An 18,314-nucleotide genomic window follows, 5' to 3' on the forward strand; every position below is an offset into this window, starting at 1 on the left:
CTCTGCATTTGTGAAATAAAGAGAGTGTTTGTTCTTGCAGTGGATATAGTAATCTTTTGGCTACTACTCTTCCCTAGCTTCCCTTTTCACTGTGTTATGTTAATGAAGGCATTAAGTATGTTCTGATTAATTGATATCAGGTCCCTCCAATAATTTGTCACTATCACCCAATTTTCTTGGCCAAAAGTTTGCATGGACACCAAATGACTATAACCTGGTGTGTACTAAATTACCCAAATTTCTAGCTTACTGACCTGAAAGCCTCTTACACCTGGGGCTCCCAATGGGCCTTGAAGACCAAGTGCGCCCTGAGAAAGAGAAGAATAAGCATGATTAAGAAAGATCATTCACAACCAATTGAGTCATGAACACAATTAAATTGCCTTTGTTGTAACAACAAAAAGCAGCCAGTCCTACGGTATAGAAGTCTTCCTAACAGCCATGCCGATGGATGGCCATTATAATGCAGCTCGCTGCTTATTGAACTTTATTCCCAGAATTACCATTAACAATCACGATTATTTCTATTTTACTTGATGCTTAGATTCATTTGGTTCTTATGAATGCCAGGGCCTAAGTGACCCTGGCTAGAGATAGGCACAGTGGGACACGTGCTGTGCAAATTTCTCCTAGACACACAGCCCTGAAAATAAGTCAGTACAGACCTGCCACTTCAGTTCCAAATGGATACAGTTAATTGGCCTGATTCAGCAAGGTAGGGAAGCAGGTGTGTAATTTTAAGCACGTGACTAATCCCACTGAAATCAATGGGTGCTTTCTGACTGTGACATGCTAAATGGTGCTTTTGTGAAGGATATAAATCCCCTTGCGATTTACGGGTTAATATGGGGGGCAGACCTTCAAATAAGTGGCCAAGGCTTTTTATACCTTAACAGGATCTTTATGAGATATAATTCTAAGTCACAGGAACTGAAAACACAAGACAATCCCTTTGCACCTTTTCCAATTCACAGATCATTTTGTTCTTAGTAGGTTGACACGCATGCCTGCTGGGAAAGAGGTTGGGTTTTTTTGTTGGTTTTTTTTTTTTTTTGGGGGGGGGGGTTCAATGGTAGATGGAGTTCCAAGCAACTGTAGCACTAACTATATATCACATATTTAATTGCATACAGGTTAAGCTAATTAATTCACTGAACCAGGTTTCAACTCTTACTGAACTGTCAGATGAAGTTAGGAAGAAGACTGGTAATTAAAGGAACAGACTGCGTGGGTTGGCAATTTAAAATCCTGGGGCCTGATTTCCAGACGAGTTGAGCGTCCACCACTACAAGTGAAGCAAATAGGAGCTGAAAGCATGCAGCCCCTCTGGGAGTCAGGAACTTGGGTGTCCAGCCTGCCCCCTTGAAATACACACATGCAAATACAAAAGCTTGATCCAGTGCATGCCTTGGTCCATTCAAAACTGGCAATCACATCCATTGCAAAAATGTATGTTTGTGCAGGCGCATTTTGCACCAGCAACCTAGATCAGGAGTTTTGAAAATGCAGCCCTTTGTGTTTTCTGTTATTCCAGCTAAAAACATTTCTAATAGAAAATTAATAGCTGCATACAAGAGTCGACGCTGTATTCTATTGAGAAAATAAAACACACACAAATGATATTGGGTCAAATTTTGAAAGTGACTAAATGACTTAGGAGCCTAAAAAGACTAAGCAATAAGTCACTTTTGAAAATGGGATTTCGGCTCCAAGGTCATTGGGTACAACTTTCTCAAGACCTAAGTCACTTCAGAGCCAAAAATCCCATTGTAAAATTAAGGGGACTTACGCGAGTCTGAAGATGCTACCCCTTGTTTGCAGCTTTGGAAATATACAGAGAACTCGTTATGTTTGTTGTCAGACGCCAACATATTTTTTTGCCTCAAGCACATAAGATATTATACAAGTCATGATGGCACACTAGTGTTAAATCAATAAAAACTTAATTGACGTCACAGGCACTCTGGAGTAAAGCCACTATCAGTGAGATCAAAAATCAGACCCTTAGTTCAGTGAAGTACTTGGGCACTTGCCCATCTTTAAGCATAGGAGCAGTTCCATGTAAAAATGGCACCATTTTATTCAGTAAGATCTGAAGTCAATGGGACTCATGTGCATGCTTAAAGCTGGGCACATGCTTAGTACCTTCCTGAATCAGGGCCCCGAAGAATAGAATTTCACATATGCTATTAATTCTCTCTCATTTAAACAGTCTAACTTTTCTTTCTGAGTAATGATTTCCCAAGATAGGTGCAGTGTACTTATCAGAAAAATACAAATCGCAAGATAAACTTCTCCGTAAAGAAGCATTTGAATCACTGTTAACCCTCTCTTGCCATTATGCAATAGAAGCAAAGAGAGCAAAATTTATGTCGTAGGGGAAATTCTGCCATGAAAGTGACTGTTAGATAATGTGTGGGGACCCTCACAATGCCATTTTCACTCAGTGACTGTATCAGATTTACTAGTTTACAAATTAAAAAAGAAAAAGCCCGTTTTTCTAGCTGCCAGGCCTACACACTCACTCTGGAATCTAGATGCCCGGTTGGGGTCTTTCTGGTTTGTGCGTCATTAACAGAATCTCTATTACTGAGAGTCTGATTAAAATCTAGATCCGTCTCCCATAGCTGTGCTGGCTCTGCATGGCTCCCCAGCCTTAATCTTTTAAAGGAAGATGACACGATCTAGAATAAACCAATCAGCAGATCTAATTAAGTAAAATCGTGCCATTTTTATATAGCCACTCCACGGACTACAGTGACACTTTCATGGCTCATTTCTTCTTTCTGCTTTCATTTTCTCATTTAACTTTAGAACTGTGTTACTTACATCTCTACTAGAGTTTTCGGTAAGATGCTTTACAAAATGGTATGGTATTGAAAAGGACGACATATTATGTGGCAACTCTTTTAAATAGTCTAAGCCAGATCCTGATCTCCACTGATGTGTGCGGAGTTATGCTGCAGTCACACAGGTATAAATAAATCCTTGTCTATATTTGAAAAGTGAACGGGTTTAAACAAACCAATTTAGTTAAACCAGTACAAACTCCTAATGTAGACTCACTTACACCAGTTTAACCCTTTCTCATATAGATTTTGCATAAGTTACTTACTGACAAGTTCATAGAAATAAGCGTGGGTTAAGCTGATGTTAGTGTACCTGACTTAGAGGTTTGCACCAGTTTAACTTGATGTAGTTAAACCAGGGGGCTTTTCTTGTATAGATGAGGCCTGAGATGAGAATCTGGCCCTTTCCCTTTCACAGTACATTCCTTGTTTTTGGTGCTTTTCCAACCAAATATCTATTTTTTTCCCTGCCCAATTTTACTTTGAAATTTTAGGACATAAAACAAATATTTTTTGTATCTCTAAGTTTATTTCCCTTTTCTTAGAAGTTTAAAGAGCAAGCTGTTTAGAACAATAACTTATTAAACTGCTCATTTTCTGTCCAAGTGGCACCTACAAAAAAAAAAAACCTTAAACTTCCTGTAGGCTTCCTGATTTCAAAAATACTTAAAGAAGATCAAAACCCCCTGTAAGTTCAGGCCCAGCCACAAGAGCAGCACTGGTTGGTGTAACAGGAAAATAAATGGTGTCCTGGAATTTTTAATATTGTGAACAAAGCCAGTTTGTTTTAATCTTACACCATTCTCTGCAGGAACCCAATGGGCAGCAATGCAATTATTTGTAGACTTCCTTCATTACAGTACTTATAGCTCTTTATTCCCTGTGCTCTGTGGCAATGCTGAGAATGGATATGAAGCATCCTGTTTTGGACCCAAGATTGGACGAGATGCTTCAAACCAGAAATTCTTTACAATTTACAGGTGAGGGGAAAAACCCAGGCGATTAGACCTGGGCAAAACCCCACTGATTCATTTCATACAAACGTTAGCTTCCTTTTCAAAATCCCCACAGGTTTGTGCTGTCTCAGTGTCGGGATCTGAACGAACTCCCAAAATGAAATTTTGTCAAAAGCCTCAAACGTGACCTTCTTTTGCATCAAACTGTGCGGTCATGAGGTTTGTGCGATTTTAATGCAAACCATAAACGGGCAAAACTTTGCACAAAAGCGTGCAATGGGCTCCCTGCATGTTTGTAAACCTTTCGACACACCTCTTCCAAGTTTCAAGGCTGTAACTAACCTAGGTGAGTTGTAGGATTTCAAATTTTGTTGTAAACATTTTGTACAGCTATGAGATTTGAAAATGGGCTCTTTAAATCTAGCAGACAACAACCGGAAGTTGAAGGTAGACAAGTTCAGAATAGAAACACAGCATACATTTTTAACAGTGAGGGTCATTAACCATGGGAAAAATTTACGAAGGGCTGTGGTGGATTCTCCATCACTGGCAATTTTAAAATCAAGATTGGATGTTTTTTCTAACAGATCTGCTCTAGTTCAAACAGGAATTATTTTGGGGCAGTTCTCTGGCCTGTGTTATGCAGGAGGTCAGACTAGATGATCACAGTGGTCCCTTCTGGCCCTAGAATCTCTGAATGACACCTAAAAGGGAAGGCTTTCCCATTTAGAGTGCTGGAGGCCGGGCATTCCAGAATAATCCATATTATTACCAAATCAAGGTGGTGCTGATTGTCCAAGCTGCTATCTTGTAAGGGCACCAGCCACATGAATCACATGGGACGAATTCTCCTCTCTGTTACCTCAATGTAAATGTGGAATAAGCACGGTGGCTTCAGTTTGGTTACTCCACATTTACACTGGGGTAAAAGAGAGGAGACCTTGGCCCATTTACTTTGGGCTAAATTCTCTGCTGGTGTAAATCCACGGACGTTACGCCAGTAGAGGATGGAGCCTTTTATTTTAGCTTGATGGTGGCTCTGAAGATTGATAACGGAGCTGTGTTTTAACTGCAGAAAGGTTATACTTGAAGAAGCAATGTTCTACTTACAGATGATCCTCGAGGTCCGGGCTCACCTCTCTCACCAGGGATACCGGCATCGCCCTATCAACAATATCAAAAAGTCACCTGTGCTGTTCTTCAAGCGGGAACTCCACCCTTCCCAACCCACTGTAAAGCCATTACACAAATATATCGTTCATGTCTCACATCACTGTCCGTTCATGGGTAGCAGCTAGTTAATAAATTATAACAACAATACCTAGCTCTTATATAGCATTCATCATCCAGAGATCTCAAACTGCTTTAAAAAGGTCAGTATCATTAGCCCCATTTTACAGAATGGGAAACTGAGACAGAGATCCGTGAAGTGACTGCCCAGGTCACCCAGCAGGCCAGTGGCAGAGCCACGAATAGAACCTGGGTTTCCTGGGTCCCAGTCCAGTGTATTATCCACTAGGACACACTGCCTCCCTAGACTGGCCTTTTTGACCCCACTGCAGTAGGGTAAGTAGTATTTGAGTTTCTAAAGAACTGACATGTGACTTACATCCAACTCCCCAGATAAAATCACACATAATGGTTCTACATCCTCAAGTGAAGGACTGTTTTGTCAGTCCTCATTACCACACTGTGTACACATAGTTTTTAGATATCTTTGTCTAAAAAATGTGTGTGTATGTGTGTGAGAGAGAGAGAGAGAGAGAGAGAGAGGTTCATATCATTTATTACCGATATGCCAAGCTCAATTGTGCCAGAGAAGCAGCATATGAGCTCAAGCTTAGCGGTGGAATTTAAGAGACCCTGAATAGAGTTTGTGATATATGTAAAATGTGGAGATACCTACAGGGATACCAGGCTCTCCCGATGGACCTGCCTCTCCCATCTCTCCAGAACTACCCTGTAGTGGGAAAATAAACAGTCAACTGGGCAGAACTTCGCAGTCACTTCTGTAACTTCCCTACCAACCAGCTGGAAGGAAAAGGATGAAATTAAAGTCTTGCTGGGGAGATGAGATAACAAAACGTGCTAAAAGACAGCAATAAAACTCCAAGAAGAGAAGAATTCTTGTAGCATATAAAACTATAGAACAGTTATGCTAAAGTGCACATGCTGGGACTTCCAATATATTATGGAACACCATAAGTGGGAGGAATTTCCTCCTGACCTCAGCCAGTGATCAGTGTACACCCTGAAGCACGCGAATTAGTAGCCTTTGTATATAGTCAATAATAATGAGGCTGATGCTAGATAGAAGATTGAAAGGGAGGGAAAGTCAGAACAAATACACTTTAATGAGCAATTTTATGATGAGTTGCCTCAATCTGTTTCAGATTTTCTTTCATCAAACATTGCTGAGAGCCAGCCTGGTGTCTCAAAGCGTAGGAATTAAATACATTGTTGTAAAGATTCCTTGTAACTTATCTTGAAGGGGACTGTTGATGCAGATTTACTGAGTGCTATTTTACACATATTGTGTGGCAGCCATGTCAAGTCTCGTGACTTCTGGGTGAAAGTTTGGCAGCAGAGAGGCAAATTCCAAAATTCTGCCTCTGGTAGGATTATCAGAGGTCTGCTGGCGGTCTTTGGAACTGAAGCAGACTGTCTCAAGAAACTTGAGGGATCTTTCCATGATTAAACTCCCAGCACTGGATATTTACTCACTGGAGACTGAACTGTGTATTTTATACTTTTGCATTTCAATTTCCTGAAATACCTATCAAAGTGAGATCTTCAAAAGTCCTTTTGAGAAACACCTGAGAAGGTACAATGTGCACAGCGAGCAGAAGATCCACATTGTGTCACCTCAACAGGTGACTCAAGCAAGTCAGTTTTTAAAAGAAATGCAGGCCCTGATCCCCAAGGACTCAATCCTGTAAATATTTATGCCTGTGTTTCAGCCCTTTAAGTTCAGTGAGACCATTCTGGTGCTCAAAATTAAGCATGTGTGTAAGTGTTTGCCAGATTGGGCCTAAAATTGCAGTGCACTAAAATGACACACTTAATAGTTTCCCAGTGAAAACTCATCCTTCACTTACTAGTTCACCCTTTGGACCCTTGTGACCTGGTCTTCCAGGTAGCCCCTGGAAAAAAAAATCACAACAACAGAAATTTTGCAGTATGTAGAAAATAACATTTACTCTCTGATTATACATATATGGGCATTTAGAATCACAGGACATAAGTTTCTATTAGAGACATTTTTCCACATGGAAACAATGGGAGAAATTACCCTCTAGTTCATTATCCAGCGTGCTACCCAGGCACTTCCCACTGACGATAATGGGAAAGAAAGACAAACATGAAAAACACAATAATAATAATAATAATAGTAGTTGAGACTGATCTAGCACATTTCATTCAACAATACTTAACAAGCTTTACAAAGCACGGGAGGGGTAAGAATTTTGATCCCCATTTTACTGATGAAGAAATTGGAGACCAGAGACGTGAAATAATCTGGCCAACAACATCTTAGAGTAAGTCAGCGTTAGGAATACTGTAGCTATCTGGTCTCCCGACTTCCAATCCTTAGCCCTTAGGCTAAGGGATAAATATCATTATGATGCTAAAATTTTTCCTCTGTGTTTTATTTCTGAAATATTAGGACACATACTAACACCCTGCCGATTTGCCTAGGGGTTCAGCCACTCCACTGTGCTGGCAATGGGGCAGGAGGTGTTCCATTTTCAACTGAGTCACATCACACTGACACAGCTGTGACTGACACTAGAATCTGGAGTGTTGCTAGTTGATTATCGCCAACTGCAGGGGACAGAATCACTTTATCTTATCCCTAAAGCCCCAACAAAGGTCTTTTGGCTGCAGCTGGATTGGATCAGATAATTTCTCTTTAACCATGTTTCTAGCTTTATTGCCATGATTTACTGTGCAAATATCCCAGATTGTTTCCAGTCTGTATAATATACTGTGCACGCACACCTGGCGTTCTCACATTGCACCATGGGGAGAAAGTCTTATTCATGGGCTTAGAGGTTTGAGAGACACGGTGAGACAAGAGGCCAGATTTTGAAAGACATCTAGGAACCTCCCAGTGTGAGTTAGATGCCTCAAAGCCTTCCAAAATCTGGCCCAAGGTGAGAAATAGCTCGTCGTGTGTCCTCCACCCCCATCAAATGACAGAGAAGTATCACTCCTACATTGGGCAAGATGTTCCGACTCTTTTATGGCAACGATACTGTGATACTCACAGGAAGTCCATTTGGCCCCTTCTCTCCCGGAGGACCGAAGCGGGCAGCATCACCCTGTAAACAGCAGTAGGTTAAGATGGACAATCGACTGATCTGATGCTATTCACATTAGTCAGGGGCAACTCTTCAGAAAAGAGACATTTTACAGGTAGGGTTTATTTCCCATCCACCCAGTATTTGTAGAACCAAGACTCGCTTGTAATCTTGTGATTTTAGAAAAGCCCCTCGGAAAATCTGTGCCCATTTTTATTATTATACCACACAGTGAGTTGCCTAAACCTTCCAACATTTAAGTTCAATGTTCAAAGTTGGACTTTTTGGATCAGATTCTCTGTTCACTAGCCAGCTTCAAGCCAGTGCATCTCCACTGATTTCAGTGAATTACTCCTGATTTACATGGCTGTTAGCGAGATCAGAATCAGGCCTTAAACTTTTATAGGGCCTACGAATGGTCTAAGTCATACTGGTGTAAATAAAGAAAAATAACTCCCCTGAAATCAATAAGGTTACATTGATGCAAAGTGAGTGTCAGCGAGATCAGAACCAGACCTTTGTGTTCATTCCTGAACAATTCTAAGGGGAGTGCACCTGTCAAAATACGGGTACTCCTGTTGTGTCTGCAAAACCCACATGCAGGCACAAATTGGCATCTGAAGGTGCAAAATAGGTAATTGCACAGAGTAATGCCTGTGTGCACACAAAGGATGAGATTCCAAAAGCACCTAGAGGAGGTAGGCACCAACTCCCCATTGACTGTTTTAGGTGTTTTTGAAAACCCTACCCACAGCTGCTAATTTCTCACATGTGAAGGCTGTCTCTTTTCCCCAGGACCAACAGGTACAGTTCCATGAGATCACCTGCCAGGGTCTCCTTCAGAAATCTGAACTTCACAGTTACACGTCTAACTCTCTATCACTCAACAGCACTTTCCTTGTAAGTGATGAGAACAAAAGGATGTCTCCACCAACAGCTCTGAAAAGACATTAACCATTTATTGTAAGGAGACCCCTTATACTGCAGGTTTCGCCACAAATAAGTGGCTTTAGAATTAGTCATTGTGTAATCAGGATCTGTCACTTAACCCTGGTAATATCAGTTAATTCTGTTCATTATATCACACAATCTTTGGGTTTAATTTCTTGTTGGGATTTTCCCAGGGTGATCAGTGTGAACTATCTTCCGCTTCTGCCTCAGTGACACTACAGGAATTCTCTCTCTTGAGCCAAAGTCTTTCAAACATTGCTTTTTCTCCAGGAAAGCCTATACCCGGGCACGGTGGATGACAGCAATTGAAATCTTTTTGTGTGGTGTTGAAATAGAATTTCACAAACCTTCTCACCATCGAGTCCAGGTGTTCCATCTCGTCCATCTTTGCCAGGCATGCCCTGAATAAGCACATAATGCAGAATAAGATTGTGACACAGGCACCATCGATTGCAAAGTCTCATGTAAAGGTTCAGAAACATATTAGAATCGGTCAGTCCTTTAGTGTTGAATTACAAAGTCCTCCAAAAGTATTAGGCTATGTCTACACTACCGCCGGATAGACCCTCTGTCAATCGATGCACCGGGGGTGGATTTAGCAGGTCTAATGAAGACCCGCTAAATCGATGGCAGAGCGCTCTCCGGTCGACCCCAGTACTCCACCCAGAATGAGAACAGTAAGGTAAATTGACGGGAGACAGTGCGGTATAAACACCGCAGTAAGTCAACCTAAGCTACGTCAACTGCGTAACTTAGGTTGATTTACCACAGTAATGTAGACATAGCCTTAATGAGCAATAAGTTCCACCATTGGTTATAGGTTTCACTAACTTTGGATATGATGTTGCAGGTCATCTATTCTTAACCACAATATAAATTCTAGATCATAAAAATACAGCCCAGAGATTCTAATTCCAGATAACGCAGCAGTAACAAATTCCACAAACACGTACACTTCAGTTACCCAATGTCATCATTACTGTCCATTATATTTTAAATTTTAAGCCAGAACCAGTAAGTGATTTGATTATATTACATTTCAGGGTTACATTTTCAAATGCATCCTCTAAAATTTAGCCCTGCGAGGTTTTAAGTTTGCAGACCTTCCCATTTAGACAGCTGACTGTGGAAATGCTGCTTGGCCATTAAACTGTAACTGTACAGTCAGATTGTGCAGCCTTCACTCCTGTTAGGGAGCAGTCAGGCAAATAGTCCCACCAACTGCAATGGGCCAAATTAACCATTGGGCCAAACTTACTGAGGTCAAAGGGAAATTTGCCATTGAATTCCACAGAACCACCTCTGGGCTTGAACATGAGGATGGGTTTCATAAACTGACCCTCAGTGATCAGATTTGGACGACTTTGAAAACGTAGCCCTTGATGTGGAGACTACATCAAACAGAAACAACATAAGCTCTTCTGACATTTGCTTTATTGTAAAGTCATGAACCAGGGAACAGAGAGACTTGTCATTTTAAAATCTGACTTACAGGTTCTCCTATGGGTCCACCGGTCCCTGGCGATCCTTTTGGTCCAGGTCTACCCTAGAAACACACAAGTCATTTATCATCCAGTGCTGAAAATATCCAGAGAAACAGCCTTTAGGCAAAAGTGTTAAATAAATTCAACATTCAAATTTTAACAGTATAGGTTCATTTCATTCAGTTTGTGTTTGACCTTGAGCTATCCACAGATGGATAGCTAGCTCATTTAGAGCACAAGACCAGCAGAAGGTGTGTGCTCATCATGTCTCAGCATCAGCAGCCTGACCCAAATGAGCCAACTCCCATTGACATCAATGGCTGCTGAATCAAGCTGCGAGCCCATAAGCCCACACTTTTACAGGTATTTATGTGTTACTTCACTTAGGGCTTGGCTACACTTGTGAATTAGAGCTCATTAAAGCAGCCCCGGGTCACTACCCATCCACACTGACAAGGCACAGAGCGCTCTGACTCCGCGGCTAGAGCGCTCCGGGTACTCCACCTCGGTGAGAAGATTAACACTTGTTGTGCCTTGGCTGAAATGCCCAGGTGCCAGTGTGAAGGAGGCATTGCATTACTGCGCTCTGATCAGCCTCCGGAAATGTCCCATAATCCCCTTAAGTCATGTGCCACTCTTCTCATTGTTTTGGAATCGCTGCAGGAATACGGATATGCCTTTTGAAAGCTGCGTTTCTGACAGCCGGCTGCTTATCTGCTCCAAGACAAAGTAACCATTACTGTGGAATGCTGTGCGTGAAAGAGAGAGGCGGGAGGAGGTGGGGGTGTCTGCTGTTGTCCGAACTTACAAGACAGCATGCTGACATGCTCTCAGCGCCCCCGAAAACCCACTCTCTCTCCCCCCACATACAATACAACACACTCCCTGTCACACTCCCTCCCCCCGCATTTGAAAAGCACGTTGCAGCCACCTGCATGCTGGGATAGCTACTACAATTCACTGCTCTCTGTGGCTGTTGCAAGAGCTGCTAATGGGGCCATGCCGTGCGCTTGTAGCTGTCAGCGTGGACAGACTGCAGTGCTTTCCCTAGTGCACTCTCCGAAGGCTGGTTTAACTCAAAGCGCTCTACATCTGCAAGTGTAGCCATGCCCCGAGTGTTCTAAGGCCTAAGTTTCTTAGATGGCTAGGCATTTAGGGGCCTAAGTCCAATTGATTTTCAGTGAGATACGGGTTCCTTAATCACTTTTGAAAATGGAATGTAGCTGAGTAGGTCATTTAGACCTTGCAGTACTTGGCAGCAGAATGCCTAAACACCATCACAAATCTGAGCCTTAAAACTCAGCTTTCCCAGAATGGCTGGGAAAATATCCCTGCTTTCCTCCCACTCACCAGAGCCCTGCTTGATGGGAAATATCAAGGATTAAATAACTAGTTTGACCAATGGAGCAGAGCAAGTAAACGGATTAGGAGTATAGAAATCTTGCTAAACTCTACTCTTCTTCCAACCTGAACTTCAGAAAAAAAAAAGATACGACAAATGATTAAACTGTGTACGAGGAAACATCCTGTCGAAAGCTCTGACCTATGACTGGATATAATACATGCACAAGTGCACTATTTTCCATGAAGAAAAGTTTGTTTCTAAAGATCTTTTCTAGATTTGTTTTAAGAGCAGCAGTACTATTTTAAACACTCTGATTCACAGAAATAATAACTCCCACTACTTAGCATTTATCCAGTGATCTTCATTCACAGACCCGGAAGTGATTTATAAGGATTAATAGGGATCATCCTCCCCATTTTACATATTGGGAAACTGAGGCACAGAGCAATTAAGTAACTTGCCCAAGGCCACCCAGAGAATTGACAAAAGAACTGGAAACAGAACTATCTTCCATCTCCTGATCAGTAGCAGTTGCTACATAAAGACATTTCAGAAGCATTTCTTGCAATATTAAGTTGACATGGGACCTGAATCAGAGCCATAACATCTCACACTGGAAGGTAAATGCAGTACTGAGACCCCTTTGGAGCACAGGGTTGAGTTAAACAGATCCAAGGATTCTCCTTGAATCCATCTATGTGTCTCCCACCCAGAAGTGCCTCTCATCCAGAGGCATCAAGGTTGTCAGTTTCTAACCTACCTTGAGAATTTTTCCTTCTGCCAGCAAAGCAACACAAACAGAATGAAAGAGGCAAGCCTTAATACAACTGTAAACTAGACTTCATGTGCAATGTTTTAGTAGGCAAGTGTTTTATTGTACTTACAGTATCACCTTTGGGCCCTCTGAACCCTTGAGGTCCTTTGTCTCCTCGGCCTCCCTGTAATGATAAAAGAAAACCCATTAACCATCTCCATCTTGATGACCAACACTCAGATGGTCTCCATGCTGTTCCCAGGAATAGGCCATGCCAGGCATGAGGGATGCCCACATTTCCTTAGGAGTGCTGCTATGCTTTCACAGTTACAATCTCTAATACTGTGCACATGGATGGATTGCAACTGGGGCTCAGACTGTGATCCCACAGGGTAGGGATGCTCTTTCCCACGTTCATCTGAAGTACCCTGTTTGTTAAATACAGTGGTGAGGTAGGAGGGAAACTTCAGCTGTTACCACTTAGATCCTGATTGCAGTAGTTCAATGCCTGCTGTGTGGGAAAGCGACAAGATCTGAATTTAGTTCACTTCGGGTGAATTTCCTCAGTGTAGTGGACCAGTGGACCTGCTGCAGTTCCACCATTAGAGGTGTGGGGGGTGGATCGTTGCAAAGCAAATGGGCTAAGGGACTCTGCATCCACCATACAACATAGCAGTGGGCTCCATATAAACCACAGCGTAGGAGAGGCTTGGTGGCAGGGTGGATGGTGTGGTTACTGAGTCCACACTCCCATGGCTCAAGTGTCCCTAAGTCTTAAAACAGGGACCTATCATTGGGCGGTCTAGAGAGACTGGAGATCTGCCCACAGGTGGGTGTGTGGATTCTGTCTCCCCCCCAAGCCCATCACAGTTCTCCTGCACAAATCCCATTCACTTAGGATTTGTGCAAAAGGATGTGTAATTGCATCCTGGGCACAGAACAGAATATTTTACCTTGGGGAAAAATGGTCTTCTGGGCTGGGATCTAACCATGGATCTGTCCAAGAGGAGGGAACCACAGGAGAGCAGAAGTGGAGCTTGCTCAACCTCCTCTTACCAAGCGGAACATCTACCCATGTAGAAGGCGTGAACAAAACACATAAAAGGGGAGCCCAAATCTGCTGAAGTGTGTGTGTGTGGGAAAGGTGGACAGTGAAGAACTATGGGAGGTGTTGAACCTACGAGGGCCAGAATGAGAACTTGTAGGTGGTTGGGGGAGGAGAGCATGAGATGATGTAGCTCTTAGTTGTGGGGTTAAGGGGCTTAGGAAGATGGGAGAGGTACCAGTGGGAACCAGGAAAGTCTTTATGGAAATACAATTGTGTGTGCACGTCTCACTCAGTGAGTACTGTGCTGATCCAACATGTGCATTACTTCTGGTGAGGGAACTGGGTGGGTTCTGTTGTTCACTGGCAGTGGACGGTTTGGCCATGTGAAAGCAAGCAGTAGGCATCAATAGTGACGTTAGAGGCCGTGGCCATGAGGATTCAAAGGAAACTCTACAAAAGAAAGAACGGATACATACTGCTTTCCCTGGAGGTCCTGGGAGTCCCGGTGGCCCTCTGAAACCAAAAGGTCCCTAAAAACCAATAAGACAGCATTAAAATGCGGCCATCAGGACTCTTCTGGACCCCACAGCCTAGCCACACCCCTAGCTGAATTATTATTACAAAGCAAGAAAGCACATACATTTCAATGGAAAGACAACATGTTCTTTAATAACTGTTAGGACCTTAATAGACTCCAGCAGAGGATCTTGGTCTAAAACAGCAGGGTTTTCACTCTGGGTCTCCTTGCTGTTATCTCCTCACCAGACTCATAACACTCACGGCTGTGAAGCCTTGGTAACATACTTGGCCCCTACAGAAGAGCATGGCATCCTCAAGCTCAGCTCGTCAACCCCTGAGCTAATGTCCAGGCACACCTGAAGAAGACCAGTAAGGGCTTGATCCTACTGTCACTGAAGTCAGTGGCACAGGATTGGACACTGTAGGACATCAGTGTTCATGATTTCCCCGCCCCCATGTTCTAAAAATCTTCACAGAACTCCCGCTGTCTTCAAGGTGAGTCCCCTGCATGGAGAGCTTGCAGGATTAGGCCAACAGTTTGCATCTTCATGGGGCTTCCCTTGTCCAGGGAATAGGGCAACGGGAAGTAATGCCACATGTAACTTTACTGACACAGTGTCTAATAGCTGCCAAGAGTGTTGCTCTTGCAGGACGTGGACAGGAAATTAACTAGAGGCAGTTATCTCTAACAGCGCCATTAGATTTTATTCTGCATGGGTTTAATGAGGGAAAAGTCCAGGGGAAAGTCTGGAGAAGATGATAGTTACTTACCCTGTCCCCGACTGGGCCCTCTGGCCCAATGAGGCCTCTTAACCCTCTTGGCCCCTAGATGAGAAAAACAACCCGTTAAAAGCCAATTGTTCAAATATAAAACAGTGAAACAGAAAGAGATAAAGACGGGGAACTGAAAACCTAAAAACCAAGGCAAAGAAGCCTTAAGAAACAGTGATGAGCAGAGGGATTTGGCAGGGGGGAGGGGAGATGACAAACCCTGTCCCAAGGAACCTCTTCCCAAAGCAGAGAGGTCTCAGACTGAGACAACAGAGTCTGGTTCTTCTGGTTTTGTTTTGTTTTGTTTTTTTTGGGGGGGGGAGGGGGAAATAGATTCAGAGAAGGGGTTTTAATGGGGGGGCTGGGGGGCCCTTGGGCTGGGGAGCCTGAGACCAAGCCAACCCTGATTACAGAGGGGAACCAGGCAATTTTCTATTTATAGCAGACAGAGGCGACAATATGGGGGATGCTCAGGAGGCTGTAGTGAGAGGCTCCTGCCAGGAAAACCCTGAGACCAGGGGACTTGCTACAGCTAGGAAGTGCTGGGAGCGGCCTGCTAAGGCAGGAAGGACTCTGACCAGACCGGGGTGGGGCGGGGAGGGGGCTGTTGGGCTGTACCGAGCTGAAGGCTGGAGGGAAAACTTTTGTGTTTGGCTTTGAACTTTAAGTTAATAAATCAGACCCTAAGGAGAGCTGCTGTGATCACACTGGAAAAGCCCTGCGTGGGGTTCATTTGGGGATCCAAGGAGGGAAACTGAGCTGAGGTGCTGTGTGCAGGGCTGCATTGAGGCCACCAGAGGGCATTGTGAGGCAGCCACACTTTTACCATGGAGATCCATCCGACCTAGTGCAGAGCTCAGTCCCATTACCATTCAAACGTGGCACGGGCTCTTCAGCCTCCACCTGGGCCCAGGAGATGGGTACTCACTGTAATGTTTCATCCACAGGATGGCCCCACTACCAGGCCCATAGCAAGGCCCATGCAAGTCCAAGGGAGTCTTTTCGTGGACGTCAGTGGCTTTGGATCAGGCCCTCAGTAGAGGCTGTTACCAGCAGCGCACTGCTGTGTCCACAATGGCTGAGAGGGGCTGGCATGGGGCTTAATCCCAGAGCCACATGGACAGACCCCAACCGTTCGCATTTCACCCTGAAACCCTGCATGACTGGGGGGGGGGGGAGCATCAGGGGACTGCTCTGGTTTGAGAGGCGGATTTTACCTGCAGGCCGACGCTGCCTGGAATCCCCGGAGGACCTGGAGGGCCTGCATCTCCCTGGGGATAGAAAACCAGAGTTAGGCAAGATGCGATGATAAATCTCACCCGGGATCCTGGTAACCCTCTTCTCAAGAATCTTCTTCATGCTAGCCCTCTCCCCATTCTCTTCCCCGGACCCTCCCTCACCAAAACTATGGCCTCATGTTCTGCCTCTATGCAATTTCTTCCACACACAGATAGTGTCTGTGTCAATTAGTTAAAACAACTAACCAGCCAACTTGTGTGATCAAAGCAGCTTTTGCATGAGCTGCAAAAGTAGGCATAGCAAAATTGAAGGTGCCAATTTAGAGTCCACTCTGGAAAAATTGCGATCATAACAAGGATTCTTTTTTTTTAGCTGAAATATTCTCTCTCATACACACAAAATGATGGAGGCTAATGATCTTCAGTCCACATGCCAAGTACAATCAAATAATGGGCTTCCCCTTGCTGTCCAACCAATTGTCTCATTCCGCCCTGGCATCATGCTGAGAGAAATCCCTTGGTCTTATACTTTTTCAAAAAAAATCTAATTTTTTTTCTTTAAACAGAGTTTTACCTTCTCACCATCTTTTCCTGTTTCCCCAGGTTCTCCTTTGTGGCCTGTGTGCCCCTAAAAATAAAACCAAGAATGATCTGAGAGCTTCATTATTGCCTTGTGGCAGGCTAAGCTATACAAGGGGGACACAGGATTTAAAGCAAGGCGGGTAATTGACTGAAGTTATTGGAGAGGAATTTACACATCTGCTGTGTAGCATCCTTCCTCATTTCCTGGATGGGCGTTGCATTTAGGATAGACAAGCAGTTGATCAAGACGTTTCCGTGTCTATTGGAATGTATTCTGAAGTTGTGAAGGATGGGTAACATTTTCAAAAATGCCCAAGTTTTATTTTCAAAGGCATCTTCCAATGAGACGTTAGGGTCCTGTAACAGGGTGACATACCCCAGGGGCTGGAGAGCTAAGGGTTAAGCCAGCCCCGATTACAGCACTAGCCACACCTAGGTTTAATCAGGTGATCCTGGGATAAAAAATGGGCAGGAAGTTGCAGTGGGGTTGGGAAGCCCAGGAGACTGCAGGGCCCTGAGTCAGCAGGGGAAATGCTGAAGAAGCAAGAGAGAGTGGGAGAAAGTTGTCAAGGCAGGGAGGTCTGGGAGAGACCTTGTGCATGCAGGGAAGAGACTGTAAAGGCCAGCTGGGATGAAGGCTGTGAGAGTGTGTGTTACTTGGGATTAGTCAGGCAAGACACACTGAACTGCTTGGTGCCAGTATGTACCAAAGGACTAAATAAATAGGAACGGCCTTTGAACTGTGAATTCTTAAAGGGCTCTGAAGAGGAGGAAACAGAGGCAGGGCACCACAGAGTGATCTCTGGCCATGAGGGGGCTGCCCATGTTACAGTTCCTAAATGCCTAAGGATAAAATTTTCAAAAGCATCTAAGTGACTGAGAACCAAAAGTCCTAGTCACGTTTGAAAAAGGGTCTCAAGTGCTTTTGAGAAGGTCACCCTATGTCACTTTTGAAAATGGGACTTATTATTAATAAGCTGTAGCTTATTATTACAGCTACAGCAACCCCATCAGGCTGGCAATGAACCTATATACACTAGAATGATCTTGATATAAAACTCTTTCTTGCTTCATTCCCTTCCATCCCCACTGCTATTGTGGCAAAAGACCACACGAATACTAGGTAGCAGGGGTGAAATTCCTCACTGTGCAGAGGATCAGCTCAGGACCTATCCGTTACTTAAGCCCTATTCGGAGACTTTCTTATTTCACGGGCCTTGCATTTCACCCCTTACCAACAACAGTTGACTGTGTGGGTTTCTAATGATCTCTCAGTTCTCTGGGGAGCTGAGCATTTCCCACAGAGGGCTGAATTCAATGGGAGCTGAAGGACACCAGTATTTTCCCAGGCGGCACTCAGCCTCCTGCAGGATTGGCCCGCTACATCTGCTAAATATTTCTGCAAGGATTAGAGAAACTGTGCTCCCCCAGCTCAGCACCAGAGCAGCTGGCTGAGAAGCTGAGCTGAGGTTTAGTCCCACCAGACAGATGAACTATATATTCGGTACCCAAT

At 43.9% G+C, this 18,314-nt stretch overlaps 1 protein-coding gene across 1 annotated transcript in view; it reads right to left on the minus strand.

Annotated features, from left to right (window-relative positions):
* COL9A3 (collagen type IX alpha 3 chain) overlaps window positions 1–18,314 on the minus strand; it is a 70,581-nt gene that overhangs the window by 18,499 nt on the left and 33,768 nt on the right. The window contains exons 12-23 of the mRNA XM_048820859.2: window positions 16,794–16,847; window positions 16,199–16,252; window positions 14,982–15,035; window positions 14,168–14,221; window positions 12,774–12,827; window positions 10,553–10,606; window positions 9,408–9,461; window positions 8,077–8,130; window positions 6,904–6,948; window positions 5,712–5,765; window positions 4,916–4,969; window positions 255–308 (exon numbers count right to left, since the gene is read on the minus strand). Of these exons, the coding sequence (XP_048676816.1) occupies window positions 255–308; window positions 4,916–4,969; window positions 5,712–5,765; window positions 6,904–6,948; window positions 8,077–8,130; window positions 9,408–9,461; window positions 10,553–10,606; window positions 12,774–12,827; window positions 14,168–14,221; window positions 14,982–15,035; window positions 16,199–16,252; window positions 16,794–16,847 (639 nt within the window). The remainder of the gene's footprint in view (window positions 1–254; window positions 309–4,915; window positions 4,970–5,711; window positions 5,766–6,903; window positions 6,949–8,076; window positions 8,131–9,407; window positions 9,462–10,552; window positions 10,607–12,773; window positions 12,828–14,167; window positions 14,222–14,981; window positions 15,036–16,198; window positions 16,253–16,793; window positions 16,848–18,314) is intronic.

This window comes from Caretta caretta, chromosome 13, assembly GCF_965140235.1.
Source record: "Caretta caretta isolate rCarCar2 chromosome 13, rCarCar1.hap1, whole genome shotgun sequence".
NCBI classification, from domain to species: Eukaryota; Metazoa; Chordata; order Testudines; family Cheloniidae; genus Caretta; species Caretta caretta.